This window comes from Ostrinia furnacalis, unplaced genomic scaffold, assembly GCF_004193835.3.
Source record: "Ostrinia furnacalis isolate ACB-3 unplaced genomic scaffold, ASM419383v2 OfSCF1534, whole genome shotgun sequence".
Taxonomy (NCBI): Eukaryota; Metazoa; Arthropoda; class Insecta; order Lepidoptera; family Crambidae; genus Ostrinia; species Ostrinia furnacalis.
The window spans coordinates 311,573-330,909 of NW_021131773.1; the positions used below are offsets into that span (position 1 = coordinate 311,573).

General features: G+C 35.6%; 3 protein-coding genes across 5 annotated transcripts in view; 2 read left to right on the forward strand and 1 right to left on the reverse strand.

The window, feature by feature from the left end:
- PTSP (prothoracicostatic peptide) overlaps positions 1-2,451 on the reverse strand; it is a 52,569-nt gene extending 50,118 nt beyond the window's left edge. Inside the window, exon 1 of one of the 2 annotated variants that reach the window (XM_028304817.1) lies at positions 2,166-2,451. The gene's annotated coding sequence lies outside the window, so the exon portion shown is untranslated. The remainder of the gene's footprint in view (positions 1-2,165) is intronic. The other variant, XM_028304816.1, reaches the window with a different exon arrangement.
- LOC114353017 (putative cytochrome b5 B11H24.095) overlaps positions 1-9,381 on the forward strand; it is a 33,437-nt gene extending 24,056 nt beyond the window's left edge. The window contains exons 3-6 of the mRNA XM_028304818.1: positions 5,314-5,450; positions 6,075-6,188; positions 8,787-8,912; positions 9,126-9,381. Coding sequence (XP_028160619.1) covers positions 5,314-5,450; positions 6,075-6,188; positions 8,787-8,912; positions 9,126-9,161 — 413 coding nt within the window. The 3' untranslated portion in view covers positions 9,162-9,381. The remainder of the gene's footprint in view (positions 1-5,313; positions 5,451-6,074; positions 6,189-8,786; positions 8,913-9,125) is intronic.
- A 161-nt stretch (positions 9,382-9,542) lies between these two features.
- On the forward strand, positions 9,543-19,136 carry LOC114353018 (cytochrome b5). Of its 2 annotated transcripts, none has more exons than XM_028304821.1 (4): positions 9,543-9,898; positions 16,012-16,144; positions 16,754-16,882; positions 18,718-19,136. In XM_028304821.1, the coding sequence occupies exons 2-4, from the start codon at positions 16,016-16,018 to the stop codon at positions 18,829-18,831; spliced, it is 372 nt and encodes a 123-aa protein (XP_028160622.1). In that variant the 5' UTR covers positions 9,543-9,898; positions 16,012-16,015; the 3' UTR covers positions 18,832-19,136. The 2 variants fall into 2 exon arrangements, with proteins under 2 accessions (XP_028160622.1, XP_028160621.1); XM_028304820.1 differs by having other exon boundaries at positions 9,547-9,898; positions 16,015-16,144.
- Positions 19,137-19,337: the final 201 nt, after the last annotated feature.

The window sequence follows — 19,337 nt, forward strand, 5'->3', positions numbered from 1 at the left end:
GAATTCACCTATTTAATATTTTAAATCTTGGTTATTACCAGCCCTGACTTCTTCTTCTAGACCTATGTTAGTCTATGCACTCTACCCTGAACAGAGCGAATACAATCTGAACTTCCTTTTTTATACCTCGATGAGCGTAGTAATAGAAAATCGATTGCGTTTGCTTTGTTTGTAATCGTTTCATTTTATCGATCGAACGCATAGAGGAATTATAAAATCGAACGTGACAGGCGTTGGCTTCATCTCAAGTTATTATTTTCTGTTGTATCACTGCTTTTTATCATACTATCGCTCACCATCATCTTGTATCACAAAATCAACATGTTCTATTGTTTTGATTCTTATATCACCAGCATTTGATAATATGTAGATAATAATCTCCACGCGTAATAAATTGATAAAAAATGTTAACTAGGAAAATTAGGCTGCTGGTGGTTCAAACAACTATCATTAGGAATTCTCGTAATGACGCGTGCTTTACTTTTAACACCGAGCATTTCGAATATAATAACATTTAATGTAAGTACTTTTATTATTTCGGCCACAATTACACAAAGGCAAGTTCACTACATTTATTAGTAAGCTTTAATGCAAAATCGACTGAAATCATAGTTTATTTCATTTGAACGTATTTCACGCTTGAAACTGTTTGCGGGACATCAGGGATCTACCCTGTAACCGCTGTTTTTGAACAAAATGTCAAGACTTGCTTTAATGAAATATTCGTTCTGTTGTGTTAAATTACATGTCACTGTTTGTTGAGTATAGTACTTAATTCGATTTTAAAACACTTACACTTGACTAGAATAGGTACGTAGTAAAAGGTACAATCAACACCTTACAATTTTTTTGCAACTAAATATTCCTTTGCAACTGTAACTGTACTGAAATTAACATGTCACAGTGCTTAGCTTAATGAACTGTCGTTCTTGCAATGTTTTTTGGCAAAAGATTGAATGAATATGCAGGGAAAAGAGAAATACAGAAAATGAATGGTCTCGAAGATACTGTTACATTTTCTGCTCCGGTACACCAGTAGATGTCACAAAAATGTAAAAGAGAAAAACTGCAAGTCCGTCAATTGCAGGCGTGGCCAGGTATTCTTGACGTTTAAGCAATTGTATAGGACTTTGTGCTATTTTCATGAATTTTGTAGACTTTGTTGTAAAAACGGCGCTGAATATTTTTTACTGTTGACACCAAATAAAACAAAAACTGTTACTGATAAAAACTGACTCTACGTATTCCTGAAAAGGTTAGCACATAAGTTTTAGCTNTTTCAGCTAAGCCTAATGTATCAAGTTGATTGTGTTTTTCCGGGAAAATATTTAGATACAGGAGGTTTATCAATTAATCTTGCTTTGTTAACGGAATAAAGTAGAAATAAATCCTCGTAGAGAGGGCGGATGACGGCTCCTAAAATAATCGTCTTAATTAGGATCTGTTCTGTAACCAGAGCAAGCAATAATGAACTATGGCTAAGATGAAGTGAATCTTTTTGACTTACTACGTTTAACGATGTTCAAAAAATATAAAGCATTTTATTTCCATTATCGTTTTTTAAAGCAGAATAGTGTGACGACGGTCTACTTGACTTTATGAGATTCAGATAATCCGTACATTATCATTTTAGTAGAGCGCTGATTTATGTGTGAGGGTGAATAAATTATTTGTAATTTGACATCATAGAAAAGGTGATTTGATTTAAATATTTTAGATATTTCAATAATCTGCTGCACCAGTCTGCTTTTAAGTGTGTAATTTTTGACTGTCTAAAAGTCTGGCTCAGACTTAAAGGTCACCTCCAGCTTAAAATTTTCGCAGTTTATTTTCAGCCGTTGTCTATAATTTCTTCAGCCCAACTAAATGATTATTGCCGATGAACCTGCAACGGCAGGAATTTCTATTACGATTTATTATTTTATTGAAATGATAGATGATTATTTATTTGTGTGTAACTTTATATGTTTTTTTTTTAATCAATTTTCTCTTTCCTCTTGCTGTTATTCGATCGATTTTTGTCTTTTTATATGCATTTTTGGGAATATACCATACATTAATTCTTAAAAGTATTTTATAAATGGAATTTACATATTCCTACGTATTATCTGACATATCCGAGATAAAAACCTACGAGAAAACCATGAGAGAAAGTGTTTACTCACCGTGATGGGTTTCGACGTAAACTTTGCAGAGACGGCGACAAACTCCCTACTCGCCCGTCAGGTCTCCACTGGCGGACTTTCGAGCCCCGAAGCCTTATATACGACTTCGCGGGCTAAGGGTGAGAGGCGGAGCCTATCCGCGCAAGCTCCTCCTACTTTTGACAGCTGGAGCTGTGACGTCACGCGTGACGTAACGAAAAACTCTTAGCGTCCAATCCTGGCCAAAGGTTAAAGTTGATAAACCACGCGTTGTTTAAATTCATGAATCAGATTTGGGAAGTTTCAGGCTTCAGCATAAATGGGACGTAATGATGTGGTTTGACGTATTTTAATTAGCTTATTAAGATGAGTCAGAGGGTAATGCAAAGTTTTAGTTAGACTTGGTAGAGTAAAACTTTGTAAAGAATTGAAAATTATAATTTAAATACGTTAATGTCATTCACTAAATTCGTGCTTCATAATGAGAATCCTAAGAGCTGAAGAGAATATTCAAAAGATTTTCATTAATTGATTGTGTACCATTGCACAGTCAACTTATCAAATAACTGCACAAAAATTAAAATAACCCATTGAGATCGTTATACCTTAACCAGTTAGTACTTTTAAAAGGCAGACTCAATCCATTCATGAAGGAGCTCGTGTTCACTGGAAAACAGATTCTTAAGACAATATCAAAGTCTAAAAGTGAGTTAATAAGTATTTTCCAAACAAAATGTGTAAAAGTGCTTTTTTAAGCCTATTTACAGAAATAAATGAGTTTTACTGAGTTTTTTACTAAACCATAACAGTTGATTAATGATTTGAGTATGGGCTGTGACAATACTAGGTATTTCAGTAATAATCGACATCGACAATCTTAGAAACATACAGGTTAACTAAACCTATAAATTATTTGGTTTTAGTTAGTAGTACGAAAAACAGTATAATTTAAATAACAGTAGTGGTCGTAAAGTTCAATTGTGAGCAGTTAGGTCGGCAGTAACACTTTTGTAGGTGTAGTTAGCGCTTAACTTGCCGATCGTAAAGTTAACTGTTCGCCAGGGATGAGGCCTGGCGCCGGTTAAGGTTCCGTATGTAATTTAAATTAATAATAGAAGACCAGTTAACTAAAGTGTAAGATGTAGAAGCAGTGAATACTTCTGTAGCATTTACGTTTTTCCCAACAGTACATTGCTGGTAATCTAAAGTAACAAATTCTCAATCAATTACAGCAAGAACATAACAATACATTTACAAGTCGACTTTCTGCCACCCAAAAGATTTAATTTTGAATGTAAGTACCTACCTACTTAAACTGGCAGGAAAATTCATAGTGGTGGTAAGCTCTTCCTACTAAATACCAATTAATACCGTACCTACCTAATACAATGTCACCTTAGCTTTTCGAACATAATTAAAATACATATATTAATTTATTTAAAATATTTGAAGTCTGTTGAGTCTCAATACTTATATCGATCAAGGATGTGTCTAGAGGCTCGCTGATACACGTCACCCCACTAAACCGTAATTCGCTAGGAAGTATAAAAGTCGTGTAAATCCAAATTGGCTGTAACGGCCTCCCCCCGTAAAGTGGGGGGAATATCGTAAACATGCAATTAATAGGCCAGCTAATTGACTGCGATGGCTTGACGGACAGCTGACTCATACACTTGTTGATTAGAGTGCTAAAAGACTAATTTATTCATAAAATTAAATTACCTACATCTAAGATACAAAAATAATTTGTTCGAAAATAGTTTTCATATTAAAGTGCAATTAAATTCTTTAATTCTAAAAATAACTATGGTATTTACGTAAAAGACAATTAATCTAAATATATAAAAGGAGAAACTGACTGACTGACTGACAGATCAACGCACAGCCTAAACGGCTAAACGTAGGCACTTGAAATTTGGAAGGGACGTAGCTTAGGTACCGTAGAGGTGCACTAAGAAAGGAATTTCCGAAATTCCCACGGGAACGGGAATTAGCGGGAAAAACGGGATTCACGCGTACGAAGTCGCGGGCGGCCGCTAGTTCAGTATAAACGTGATTAGAACTTACAGTAAAAATTGTCTGTGATCAGAAATTAATAGATTTGAATTTGACACGTTTTGTTACTTGAGTGCTTGAACTAAAATACTACCCTTAAAACCCTCACGACTATTTCTGGCAATTACGCTAGGCTTCGATCCTTTACATATTAATTTTATTACCAATAGGTATCAATAACGAAATCATCAGCGTTTATCATCAGGAAAAATATTGTTAAAATTTTATTGTTTTGCTTGTTTAAATACATCTGTAAAATGCAACGCTATCACGGTACAGTAATCAGTATTATTGCGGATATATTAATTAATACGTACAATCGCAGCTGATGTTGAATCGCATACATTGTCAACACAGCGTGGGTGCTCAACTGCTCAAACATTGGCTGTTGACTGTACAGATTGAATGAAGATGACCTCGGTCCACCGCTCGTTGCTATGCACGTTGCTCATGATACAGACGAAACTCTCGCGAACGTAGACTGAAAGGTCAGACTAACTAAAATGTTTGCGACCGTGAGATACCTTAAACTTAAATGTGGGATATAAAGGGTAAAATACAGTCTAATCGAGATTATTTGTGTTATACTTAATGTCAAAACATTAGTTCTGCGTCAATGAAAAAAAAGATATAATTTACAAACATTGCCTGATTAATTCAGAAATTTTGTTAAGGTCAAGTTTCATTTAACATTCGCTTGACGAGTTAAGTGGCTGTATCGTGAACGTGCACCTTAATTTAGACTGTAACAACTACAGTGATTGGCGTTAAACGAAAGCTCTAACGCAGATTCTGTTTAGCTCCGAACATCATACCTACTATTAGGTACACAAACCGGTGGTGTATCCAGCTGAGGCAATTGATTTTTGTATTAGATTTGATTTCAAATATTGGACAACTCATTCAAATAACAGACACAACCTTAATAAAATTGGTATTGTTTAAAACTTTAGAAGAAATTGAAGAAAATTTATAGTTACTATTTACAGGATAAACTACACAGTAAATTCACATTTTTCATTGTTTTTGTACGACTATGTATGATTCTCCTTGCCTAGCATCTGATCATATCGAACCTTTATTAAATCAGTCAAAAGCTGTCGTTAATATCCAGGCAATGCAGACCTGTTCGGCGAGTGGGCGGAAGGCTGCGGGTACTTGCTGAACACGGCGCTGCACCCGGTCGCGTTCGCCGGCAAGGTCATCAGGGACGTCACCGACTTTGCCACCCTGCCCGACAAGTCCTTGGGGGTATGTAGAGAAAATAATACAGATGAGATAGCTGGGACTTGGACAATTTGACTCCATTCCCCAATAATTCGAAATTACAACTTTTTTAAAAGCCACTTCATTCTGGTCTTTAAAAACATAATTAATTTTAAATGACCTATAAATGACGATTTTGGGTTGCATTAAAATCAAATTAAAAAATTGCAAAAAGTAGTTTCATTGAGTTGACAAAATAGTGACGTAGTGCTATACAAAATCTATGGAAGAGTTAGTTTTAAAAAGTACGTCAATTGATTGGTGGTATCAACACGTCTATTGAAGTATGATTTTATGAAATTAAAAGCAAGAAAAATACCTAAGTAGTATATACAAAAATTGCTGCTGAAAGAGCATGAAATGATAGTCAGGTTGATGAAAGTCTGCAGTATAAAATATATATAAAACAAACTGTTTATCGATTTGTGAATCTTGTCTGAAATTTTAACTTGCGGTTTGAGTGACCAATCTCTAGAAACAGTTCAACTGAAGTCACCAAAAGGAGAGAAAAGTTATCATAGACGGCGTTTGCCATTATTCTTTGACTTGTAATTCATAGTATGTTCTGAAACTCCATTTATGACTTACAATAAGTAAATAAATTGCCAGCCTCAGAAGGTGTTCACGCTGGAAGAGGTGGCCGCTCTGGACGGGCAGGACGGCCGCCATCTTTGCCTCATCATCTGCGGCAGCGTCTATGACGTCACGGACTTCGCCGACTTTGTGAGTATTTATTACCTACCTTTTGTAAGTAAATCAATTTTAAATTATAAAGTGTTTTTTTTTATTTGTACCAAAATAAAACGTTTCCAGTGATTGTATTGGTAATAAAACATTCCTATTCTTAAAGGTCTTGCCGTTTGAAGTCTGTAATTGAATGTTTTAATCAAGTAAATCCAATTATAGTATTTTGTGCTGAAAACTCAGAGCAATGTTTTATTGGCAAATCGATCTGATATTGCCACATTACCTACTAACAAAAGATTATTTTATTCTAATAAATCCACGCAGCTTGATTTTGCTATTGTACTCGCATCTGAGTTGAGAAGTATAAGGCTTTTGGAACAAAGGAGAGACTTAATCTTAAAGCCTAAGTCAAGATACTTGTCTTATTGTTTGCGATTTTGTCTTAAAACCGAAGTTTCGCATTGATATTTGAGATTAAATTAATAAATGAGAAACTGTAAGCTTAAGGGAAAGGTTATGTTCCACTTATAACTGACAATTGAATATTGTTTTAAAGTAAACTATTGGAGAAAATCCTAAGTATCAACGAGATTTTGGGTTCAGATTCAGCATGATAGTGTGATATTGACAATGCGAAAGACCGGTCGGTTATGGAAATCCTTGGGAGAGGCCTTTCTCCAACAGTGGACGTCATTTAGCTGAAACGAACGTTCAAAAGAGTATGCGAATTTAATTATTCAATTTAAGTGGTGCTAGGTGATCGGCCTGAAGAACTATCTTCTTTGTAAGCTTGTACCTCCAACACGAAAAACTTTAGACTTCAAATCGTTTGCGTGTTCGAATCGCCATCAAAAGATTTAATGAAAACTTAAACAACGCCTCTGTGAATGTGACGTAAAGTGAACTTATTACAAGAAATGGTAGCAAGAAACTAATTTTGATAATGAGGGTTGTCACGATATCGTTAAAATCGAATTTTGTCGAATACGCAAACGATTCGAAGACGATTTTTTTGCTAGCGCCCTGTTTNGTAATTATTCATAATAACCGGCGATTATTCATAATTTTCACATTTATCACTTTGACCGTAACATATACAAAAATTGCTGCTGAAAGAGCATGAAATGATAGTCAGGTTGATGAAAGTCTGCAGTATATAATATAAAACAAACTGTTTATCGATTTGTGAATCTTGTCTGAAATTTTAATTTGCGGTTTGAGTGACCAATCTCTAGAAATAGTTCAATTGAAGTCACCAAAAAGGAGTGAAAAGTTATCATAGACGGCGTTTGCCATTATTCTTTGACTTGTAATTCATAGTACTCCATTTAGGACTTACAATAAGTAAATAAATTGGCAGCCTCAGAAGGTGTTCACGCTGGAAGAGGTGGCCGCTCTGGACGGGCAGGACGGCCGCCATCTTTGCCTCATCATCTGCGGCAGCGTTTATGACGTCACGGACTTCGCCGACTTTGTGAGTATTACCTACCATATTTGTAAGTAAATCAATTTTAAATTATAAAGTGATTTTTTTTCATTTGTACCATAATAATACGTTTCCAGTGATTGTATTGGTAATAAAACATTCCTATTCTTAAAGGTCTTGCCGTTTGAAGTCTGTAATTGAATGTTTTAATCAAGTAAATCCAATTATAGTATTTTGTGCTGAAAACTTCAAAGCAATGTTTTATTGGCAAATCGATCTGATATTGCCACATTACCTACAAACAAAAGATTATTTTATTCTAATAAATCCACGCAGCTTGATTTTGCTATTGTACTCGCATCTGAGTTGAGAAGTTTAAGGCTTTTGGAACAAAGGAGAGACTTAATTTTAAAGCCTAAGTCAAGATACTTGTCTTATTGTTTGCGATTTTGTCTTAAAACCGAAGTTTCGCATTGATATTTGAGATTAAATTAATAAATGAGACACTCTGAGCTTAAGGGAAAGGTTATGTTCCACTTATAACTGACAATTGAATATTGTTTTAAAGTAAACCATTGGAGAAAATCCTAAGTATTAACGAGATTTTAGGTTCAGATTCAGCATTATAGTATGTGTGATGAGTATGCAAAGGACCGATCGTTATGGAAATGCTTGGAAGAGGCATTTCTCAAGCAGTGGACGTCATTTAGCTATTAAACGAACGTGGAAAAGACTATGTGAATATAATTACTTACATATTCAATTTGCTTATCATCAGCTATCTAATGGCCAACCAACTACGGTCTGTGGTGCTAGGTGATCGTCATGATAAACTATCTACTACTATTATCTGCCTCATTACATCCTGCATGAAAAACTTTCGTCTTTGATCGTTTGCGTATTCGAATCGAAATTAACCATTGAGTATGAAAAGTTAAACAACCCCCCTGTGAATGTGATGCAATGTGAACTTAAACCGAGCAATGGTAGCACGAAACTAATTTTGCCAATCAAGATTGTCATTATCGTTGAATTCGAAGGCTGGGTATCAAATTTTGTCGAATACGCAAACGATCCAAAGACAAAAGTGTTTGAATATGAAAAAATTTAACATTTTATTCAGCGATACAAAACAACCTCGGACAAACGAATATAGAACTAAATAGTGTAAGTAATATAATGTTTCTTGCTAGCGTCACTGTTTCCAGCACCCGGGCGGGCCGGCGCCGCTGAAGCGGTACGCGGGGCGGGACGCCACGGCCGCGTTCCGCGCCGCCGGCATGCCGCGCCAGGTCTTCGACGTCTTCCTCAACAGGTTCCGAGTGGGGACCGTTGTATGTATACTATACTATCTATAGGAATGTTCAAGGGGTAATAATATATTACTATTCTGTATTCTATCTGGTTGTAAATGGTCGAAATAAGTATTGTAAGCAAGCTGTAATGAGATATCTCATTACCTTTGCCTTTTGAAGAAGTTCATATTAAGTGGTACTGGTAGATAACGTGATTGCGTCAATTTCAGTTTGAAAAATACTTTTTTTCAGGTTGGCGCTGAATTTTCCGCTTCAGGATGTATTTAAGTACCAACTCCTTAAATAATATTATAAACTATATTTTATATGGATTACCTAAGTACTTTTTATAATAAAAATAATAATGTATAACTAATACTTAATTTCTCTAATTTATATAAACTCTACCTCTCTTCTAAGTAACTTCCCTATTGTACACGAATTTATTTGAAAACTTTCATTTAAGTGAAAAATATTTACTTTTTTTTATTTCACTACTAGCTGACCCGGCGAACTTTGTTCCGCCTTAATGGCAATAAATAAGCAGACTTTTTTTTTGTTTCGAACGGGATAAAAAGTATCCTATGTCCTTCTCCTGGCTCTAAACTACCTCCCTGACAATTTTCAGCTAAATCAGTTCAGCCGTTCTTGAGTTATAAGCGAAGTAACTAACACGACTTTCTTTTATATATATAGATAACCGAAGCTTCTTCCAAGTCCCAACCCAACACATCTTCGGCCAAAGTCAATACTTAACTTTCTTTTAATTTTACCCTGCCTGAGAATCGAACAGGAACTTTCATTTAAGGTCATCGTGTCATAAAATTTTGGCGACAATTCCTTTGCATCACCGGTCCAGTCGCAAGCGATACCACACAGTCATTTCTATTTTGTGGAAATACGTGATAGTGACGTGCCACGCATCAGCGATACGTTATCTGGATATCGACACGCGAGATACCGCGATAGTGCAGCCCCGACAGCCGGCTTAGCTCGACTTGCTGTATCTCAGCTACGATTCTAAGGTGAGTACGTATTTTGGATTAGTTCTAAATATGAAATCGAATTATGCCATAAATATTATTTTAATAAAAAGCTAAAGTTCGTGTCGAATCGGGAAAATAAGCTTCTGGCTGAAAGCTATTTTTTTTTATATTTAAGAATATTTTTTACTAGCTTTCCGCCCGCGGCTTCGCCCGCGTGGAATTTTGTCTGTCACAGAAAAACTTTATCGCGCGCGTCCCTGTTTCAAAAACCGGGATAAAAACTATCCTATGTTCTTTCCCGGGACTCAAACTATCTCTATGCCAAATTTCATCAAAATCGGTTGCGAGGTTTAAGCGGGAAAGCGTAACAGACAGACAGACAGACAGAGTTACTTTCGCATTTATAATATTATAGTTGGGATAGAAAAGAACAGTCAAAACACGTCAAAAGAAATAAGTACATTCAAATTGAAACATGATTGAAACTGATCAGATAATAACGCTTTTTACTCTCATAGTCCTTATTAGTCAAAATGTTGCAAATGTTCTGTCCCCTGTTATGCAATTGATGCCGACTTTGAAGAGAGTTTCTAATATCTTTGAAGACGCCGCGTCTATGACAGACGTGTTTAAGTCGTTAGATACACCGTACCGTATTTAGAAATAAGAGAAGTTAGCGTATGGAGAAGACATTTTTCCATATTGTTTATTCTGATTAAAAATTAATGTATGTACCATAAGATTTTGTACTGTACGTGTGTACTGTGTACGTCATGCATATAAGTAATAGATCTAATTATAAAATGCCTCGCAACTGTCGAGAATGTTGGTTGTTGCTGCTGTAAAAGGGCAGCATTTTTAATATTCTCGTTGAAGTTCAAACAGTTATTATATGTTTTGTAAAACAACTGAATATTTTTTGCGTTGAGCGGAACTTCAGCTATTCGCGTTGTTAAACATTATTATTGTGCACATACTAGTAGTATGGCACTGGTATGCACGACTGCATACAGGGTGGAATTTTGTAATGCCACCTGGAGGGAAAGTAGATAGAACTCAAAGAAAACATTCTTTTATTTTTGAAAAGAAACAGAACTGCATTCAAACATTTTCGAAAATTTTACGAAAATTTACCACCATACCATACAATTTTCTGTAAATAATAACAATAATTTAAGATTTCATGGTTTTCCTTTCATTTGATTTATCAAGTTTGTTCGAGAGCTTTCATCCTTAATCTTAACCCTAACGATCGATGCAATAAAAATACAGGGTGTAATTTTTAACAGATTTTAGTTGGTTCGATTTCCGGGTGTAGCAGGTAAATTTTTAGAAATCATTGAATGCAGTTATATTTCTATTCAAAAATAAAGGAATGTTTTCTTTGAGTAAAATTTTCTATCTACAGTATTAAGAGTAGGTACTTTCCCTTCAGGTGGCATTACAAAATTCCACCCTGTATATTGATGTACACTGTGGTAACTTAGCACTATACGAGTAGAAAGATCGATTTTGAAAAAAAAAATGTGTAGGTATAATTAACCAGTTGAATATCAGTTTGTATAATCAAAATTTTTCACATTCACAAGTGCTGATACTTTATCGATATTTAATAAGGTATCTTTCAGCATATTTTTAAATTTCCGCGATTGTTATCAAATTATTCGCCTGATTAAACATTTCAAATTATAATATCTACCTAATGCCGAGGATTTAAATAATTATAAAACTAGTTCGTACTGATAGTTTCTATATTGATTTGTCATGACACGCGCACGGCATAGTCAGAGAGATGTGACAAAGCAAATTAAAATAATCTAATCACTGTCATGATACGGATGAATACAGTTAAGGTATTAGAGACACGAGGTATATTTTAAATCTACCTATTCTGGCCGAAGTATTATTATTTGTAAAGTCCAGGAGGTAGAGTCTGGGGTACATTTTATTTCTATTCTTTGGTAGATCCGTCTCTCTTTTCTATTCAAATCAAAATTTTAATTATGTAAGTACTTACCCCCTTACTAATAAAACTTACACACTCGTTGAACACTGTTTTAAAGTAACGTTTAGTATGGAAATATCATTTTAAAACAGTGTTCAACAAGTGTGTAACTTTTTATTAGTATGGGGGTTGGAATCCTACTTTATTACATAGGTACTCGTATTATCACAGAATACTTAATAATAAGTGTATTATCCCATTAACTTTTAATGAACAGCAGGCATGCCACTTTTCATTATGTAGGCCTATCTATTTTATAAATAGGAACGTCAACTATGTACCTATCATCTTGAAGTAGTCGCTTATGTTGTAGTTATCATTTAAGTGGTCACGTATGGATTATCTGAAGTGTTCAATGTAAGATTTGTTTGTTTACATTGTCAAATAATTGATTAGAAGAAGGGTTAGAATTTTAAAAATATCTTTAGCATCTCGTGAAATGGATTTTGCTATGGGTTTCTTTCTAACATTTTCCTTAGTTTTCTTACATGCAACTCTCTTTTGTACTAACACAAAACATCATTTCTTCCGGTTAAACTACAATGACTTCTAAAATTAACCAAATTATCGCTTTTTGTGAGGATTGAGCTGCATTCTGCTTTCATTTCTGTTTCAGCCACATCTGTGATGTTCTTCTCTTTTTTGACTGACCACTAACCGCAGACATACTACAGACGCAACATGCAAAGTCAAGGCTTTTATTACATAATGCCAATTATTAGATTACACACTGTACAAGTGCTGGACGTTTAGCGATACATTAACATTGTCCAGTTATCAATAACAATAGATATGCAAGCACTCAGTCGCCGACAGATAACGCGTCCCGCGTCGTTGCACGCTCTTGATAAAGTTTCAGCAATAAATTGGGCGGAAAATGTTTTGTAAGAGTCATTAAAGAGCCGATTGTAGTAAAATTTAATCTTTATTTGTTTTACGTGTGAGATTTACTTGAGGATTGTCACGGACACATGACGATTCTGTATAAAACGATTTCATGTTCAGTTGTCAGTACTTAATTATTAGCCTTTTGGTCATTGCAGCTTAACAATTTGTCATAGCTGGGCATTAACTCGTTAATCCGTTAATCGTTAATTAACGAAGTTAACATTTCTATTAACGGATTAACTTTTAAGTTAACTTTAAAAAATGTTAACGGACTCGTTAACTTCCGTTAAATTATCCTAAGTCCGTTAATCGTTAATCCAGTACTAGTCCAGTCAATGAATTCCTTAAGACGACGGTGTAGAGAGAAATCCGTGGAACACAATTTCTGACCTCGGGACTTTATTTAGCCTAGTTAGGTGGTGAACATAGCAAAAGTCCCTGCCATTAGCCCTTGAGCCGGCAGGGAGAGGGGGGTTTAAAGGTACCACTTTTCGGTTTTTCGCTTAATCCTCGGAAACTATGCTTCCTAGTGACATGACTACTATGAACCAAAAAAAGCTTATTTAATTTGCTACAGGCGAGACCGTCAAGTTTTTCTATATCTTGTATAGTTTTTGCGGCATTTGCTCTAGAAGGTCTGTAAAATTGGAAATTTAATTTTTGTCTTACATGTTCCTATCAGGAGAAAATCGACTAAATCAACATTGAGCAAACACTATAGACATGCGGGAGCATGTTAAGCCTAGTTCCAGGGAGGGGACTGCACCGTGCGTATATTTAGACGAACCAATTGGAGCCACTTTTGACTCCTTATCATTCAAAAACTACTGTGCATTAACTCTTCAAATTTGGCTCATGTATTGAGACTTGCAAGATATACATCAGCTTTAAATTTTATAATAATAACTAATAATAATAATAATAACTTTATTTATTTCTCTCTTTACAAAATACATAAAGTCACAATTTGTAACGGGTAATTATAACAACAAGGAACAAAAATAAGTATTTCGTAGAGACTGGTGTCCGTACTAGGATACCCTGTGCTACAGCACACCAGGCCTCCACCACCGGCTAATCGATACTGCGTGGTTGTGTTAATCTATTTAAGGTAAGTATTTTATATTAGAAACAAACTAAAAATAAAATAAAAAAATAGAATGATAACATGTGATTTACATAAATATTACATCAAACGGTTATTTAGGTATTGACGTTCAAAAATCGACATTTAGAACACTAAAATCTATCTATCACCTGTGAAATGTTAAAATTTACTGGTTTTTTATTTGTTCCTTTGTATTTACATAACTACCTTTCTGGATGCCAAATTTGAACCTTCGAGGTCATCTGGAAGTGGTTAGAATTTGGTCTATAGGGCAGACATGTATATTTTTGGACGTCAATACCTAAAGAACTGTTTGAGGCATATTTATGAAATTTGAAGCTGATGTATATCTTTCAAGTCTCAACACATGAACCAAATTTGAAGTGTTAATGCACAGTAGTTTTTGAGTGATGAGGAGTCAATAGTGGCTCAAAGTGGTTCGTCTAAATATACGCACGGTGCAGTCCCCTCCCTGGAACTAGGCTTAACATGATCCCGCATGTCTAGAATGATTGCTCAATGTTGATTTAGTCGATTTACTTCTGATGGGAACATGTAAGACAAAAATAAAATTTCCAATATTACAGAACTTCTAGAGCAGATGCCGCGAAAACTATACAATTTATCAAAAAAGTTGACTATCTCACCTGTAGCAAATTGAATATGCTTTTTTTGGTTCATAGTAGTCATGTCACTAGGACGCATAATTTCCGAGAATTAAGCGAAAAACCGAAAAGTGGCACCTTTAAACCCCCCTCTCCCCGCCGGCTCAAGGGCTAAGGACGGGGACTTTTGCTAAGTTCACCTCCTAACTAGTCTAAATAAAGTCCTGAAGTCAGAAATAGTGTTCTACAGTTTTCCATCTATAATGCTTTATTGACTGGACTATACCTACTATTTACCAAAAGCACGCTGAAAAACGCGTTCTGACAAGTAGGTAGCTACGTTCGGGCTTTCAGAACTTTTAGAACCCAAAACAACAGTTTTTTTAACCAGATCACTAACGAACGACTCTTGCAACTGAATTTAAGACCAGTTTTCCTCAACCGATTGAGCTGAAATTTGGTTTACTTATGTAAGTACGATGACAATGCAATGTTATGGTACCATTGAGCTGGTCTGATGATGGAGTCATGAGGTGGCCATAGGAACTCCTAAATGAAACGGCGGCATCGCATCGAATTTGGGTTCGTTGGATTTGTCTTTTCGAGCACTTTAGTACTAGATGATGTCCAGGGTCCTGATGATGGAGTCAGGAGGTGGCCATAGGAATTCCTAAACGAAACTGTAGAAACTTATCGAGTTTGGGTTTGCTGGATTTGTCTTTTCGAGCACTTATTGTAATTGAACCAAGGCTCTGAGATTGAGATACTACTACTAAAAAGTGTAAAAAAAAAAAGATAATAATTAAAAAACTTTTTTAAAAACGAGCTTTTATTAGGACCTATCCAACGATACCCCACACGATGGGGTCGAAGATGAAAAAAAAATCATCCCCACTTTACATGTAAGGGAGCTACCCTAAAAAAATTTTTTTTTTACTAAATTTTATTCTACCGTTTTTCCGGCGTGATTAATATACAACAAAATTACAGCTCCCTAGTGCCAATAGTTTCCAAGCAAAACCTCGGACAGACAGACAGACATATCGAAACTAGGGTTCCTTGTCAGGACTACGGAACCCTGAAAAAGAGGAATAAATTCCATGCGCGATACAAGCTTTCGAAGTTATTTGAACCTTGCATACAATAATTTTTTTCGTTTTATTATCATGTGTTAACGGATTAACGATTAACGTTAACTTGCGTTAAATCTTGTGAAATGTAACGTTTTAACGTTTAACGAAGTTAATTTTTTTATTAACGGTTTAAATATTAACGAAGTTAACTATTTGATTAACGGTGCCCAGCTATGCAATTTGTGAATGAAAATGATTTAGAGAAGCTACTGACCAGGATGATTCTTATTTTAGGAACACTTGATTAATATCGTCTTGATTTGACTCTACTATTTACCTTCAAATGTTAACATGATTGCGACAAGCTTTGCTTAGTACTATACTTTAATGTTAAGAATGTTAATTCATCAATGGAAGTTGGAAGTGAAGCATCTACGTTATTACGAGTACTACACCAACTCTAACTTGACCAGCAGCATGGGCACTCCCGACGAGGTGGCGCGGTACTCGCTGGCCGACGTGAAGGCGCGCACGGGCCGCAACGGGAGCGCCGTCTGGATCGTCTACAGGGACTCCGTCTACGACCTCACCAAGTACCTGGATGAGGTTCGTGCGATTATCCTGTACTAGCCACAAAAGGGGCTCACTCTGAGCTTGCTAATAATGTTGCACCTGTTTGAACTATCAATGTGAATCGAATTATCAAGAAACTTGGTAAGTAACTACTGAAAAGTTTACGCTTGGCATGAATTTTTCTTTGCAGGCTCTACGGAACTATGAGATTGTTTTTAAGATATACTTACTTATGAACTATTTAAATGATTAGTGGTAAAAAAGGGATAAATAAAAGAAAAACACTTATTTACATTAATTTTATTTTATTTTTCTTTATTCAGAAAACCATAGCTCTTAAATAATAATAATACAAACAGGTATTTTTGTTCTAATTTTTTATAAATTTGTTTGTATTAATGCTGAGAAGTGGTAGGAAAATCGACAAGTACCAACGTTGTGTAAAATGATAATCTTAAAAAACTTGTGTTCATCTAGAAAATGGACACTAAAATACCATTATTTGTCAACCTGTAGCATGCCTACGTGTTGTACTATAATTTTAAATATTGCAGCCCAACACCAGCAATTGTAACTTATTTTGAAATAATGCAGTACATGAACTCCCGACACAGTGAGTTATTATTATCGCAATCGTTCCAGCACCCCGCGGGCGGCGACGTGATCCTGGAGGAGGCAGGCACGGACGCCACCAAGGCCTTCGACGAGTCCGCGCACACGCCCGACGCCAAGACCATCATGGCCAAGTACAAGATCGGGGAGCTCGTGGAGGTGAATACAATCATTCACTCTTTTCAATTTTTTCCTAGAATATTAGTAATTTACTAGCGGCCGCCCGCGACTTCGTACGCGTGGATCCCGTTTACCCGTTTGACCCCCTGCATCTATCTTACGCGGTTTAGATTTTTTCATACAAAAGGATTTTCCCGCTAATTCCTGTTCCCGTGAGAATTCCTAAGTATACTATAACCTACCCGGGAGTATGAAGAATAATTGTACCAAGTTTTGTTAAAATCCGTCGAGTAGTTTTTGTTTCTATAAGGAACATACAGACGTACAGATTGTCAAAAATTTTACTGATTGCATTTTTGGCATCAGTATCGATCACTAATAACCACTGATAGTTATTTTGAAAATATATTTCATGTACAGAATTTACCTCTCTACATTTATCGCACAAATAAAATACTTAGGCTGGGTTGCACCACCTAACTTTTAACGGCAACTATGACGATAACCAGTGCTTTTTGAATGGAGTTTGACAGATTTTTGACGTTTGTCAAAGTAAAACTAAGATGGTGCAACTCAGCCTTAGTCTCGTTTACCCACCCCTTATAGTAACGGGACTATTCCCACCTCTCTTTCCCATCGCCGCAACTCTGTGTACCCAGATCTACAGCTTGACCGCCAATAAAAACATCTGTGTACCCAGATCTACAGCTTGACCGCCAATAAAAACATCTCGTGGTAAGCTAAATAATGCTTGTGTTACTAGTGCTGGACGTAAACCTCCTTCAAAGAACGCTACAAACATGAATTCTAACCACTTTCCCAAGATCATCGGCCCATCAAGCAGGTACATTTGCCGAAACGTCGCGGCAGAGGTCTCTTAGTAGGGTGATTAGTAAGTTCGAATTTTAACGCCTAGATTTGATTCCTCGACGAGGCAAACAAAATGAGAGTAAAGTTAGTCAAGCAGAATATTTAGAATATCAAACTAAAGCCACACTAACGAAAGCTCTGATGTATGAGAACTACTTAGATTCTAGTTGAAGATAAAAGAAGGGTGAGGGTGGATCCTATTACCTAATGCCAACGCCAATTCCTAGTTCGCAGAAACAGCCTTTAACATCTTTCAGTTAATCTCGCGTATATGGCTCGCAGGACAAAGAGCCATTTATTTATCCCTAGTCCCGGGGCTAGACTTCCCTTCCGCGTAACTCAAGAAGAGTGAGATTAAGAGTGCTCCTCTCAAAAGAATACTATGATAAGACATAACGGATTCAGTATTCCATTTACAGTCAGTTCAGTGTAGATTTATTATCACACACTATACCTACCTACGTGTCGAATTAATTACCTCTTTTTTGGAGTCGGGTAAAAAGTAATTAAGATTCTTATCTCAACACCTTCATTGTAATCACATTTATTGTAGGGTATGTATAGAATGAGATAATAAAGCGTATATTTTTTTATTGCAATAATATTGGATGCTTTTGAATTTGCAAGGGTGGAGTACCTTGGCCTCTTGACTACGCGTTTAGGACCGTTTCCCTGATAGAAAACAAAAGGCTAATAATGACGTAAGGACATCATGATTACTGTAAGTGGCGGGGAGGGGGATACGCCATCTGGTGGCGAAAGGGTGTTTAATTCACTCCGTGAAAAGGGTCACTGAGAAGTATTCACTCCCTTACAATACAAGGCTTTGAAGGCTTGGTACTTTTTTTTAATAAATAGTAAAAAGATTTCATTTGTATAAAAGTTCTGTTTTAAATTTGTGTTTAATCCATTTCTAGGCATATACTCGTAATTGAAAAACCTGATACATACTTATTCGTATATTTTACATGAAATTACATAATCGATCTTCTATCTGATTTCAGGAAGAGAAAAGGTACGACGCAAACGGCAAGAAGAAGAAGAAGGTTGTCAAAGCGGAACCAGAAGAGAACAGAAGAAGTTGCATAAGCATCATCACTTGTGGGCTTGCTGGATAAAGCTGAGCCTACAATTTAGATTCACGTTGGAAGAACCCGGATTTAAAATAATTGACGCAAAAGTTGTACAATTGAGAGGCTTTACTTAAATTATGTAGGTTAAATTAACATTATTTCAGTGCTCGACTGCAAAGAACGTGTAAAAGGATGCATTTTGAATTAATTAAGTTGATACCTAGAACTACTATTTATTTATGAGTAGTAGTTTTGTGTGTTTTTAAAAGCTTTATATTGTTTAATATTAAGTGGAATTTTGTGTTGTGATTCAAATCTGATAAATTATTATTTAAGAATTAAAATTATAAATTAAATCTATGTTGATATAAAAAACATGGGAGATTTTTTAAAACTGTGTTGGTATCTAATCCATCATCAAAAACCGTATAATTCTCAAATAGTTTATGTGTGAAAGAGTCAACAAACATTCATCCATCGTCACAATTATTTAATTTCTTATTAGAAGGATTGGAATACATTTAATAATATTTCCATAATACCTATACTTA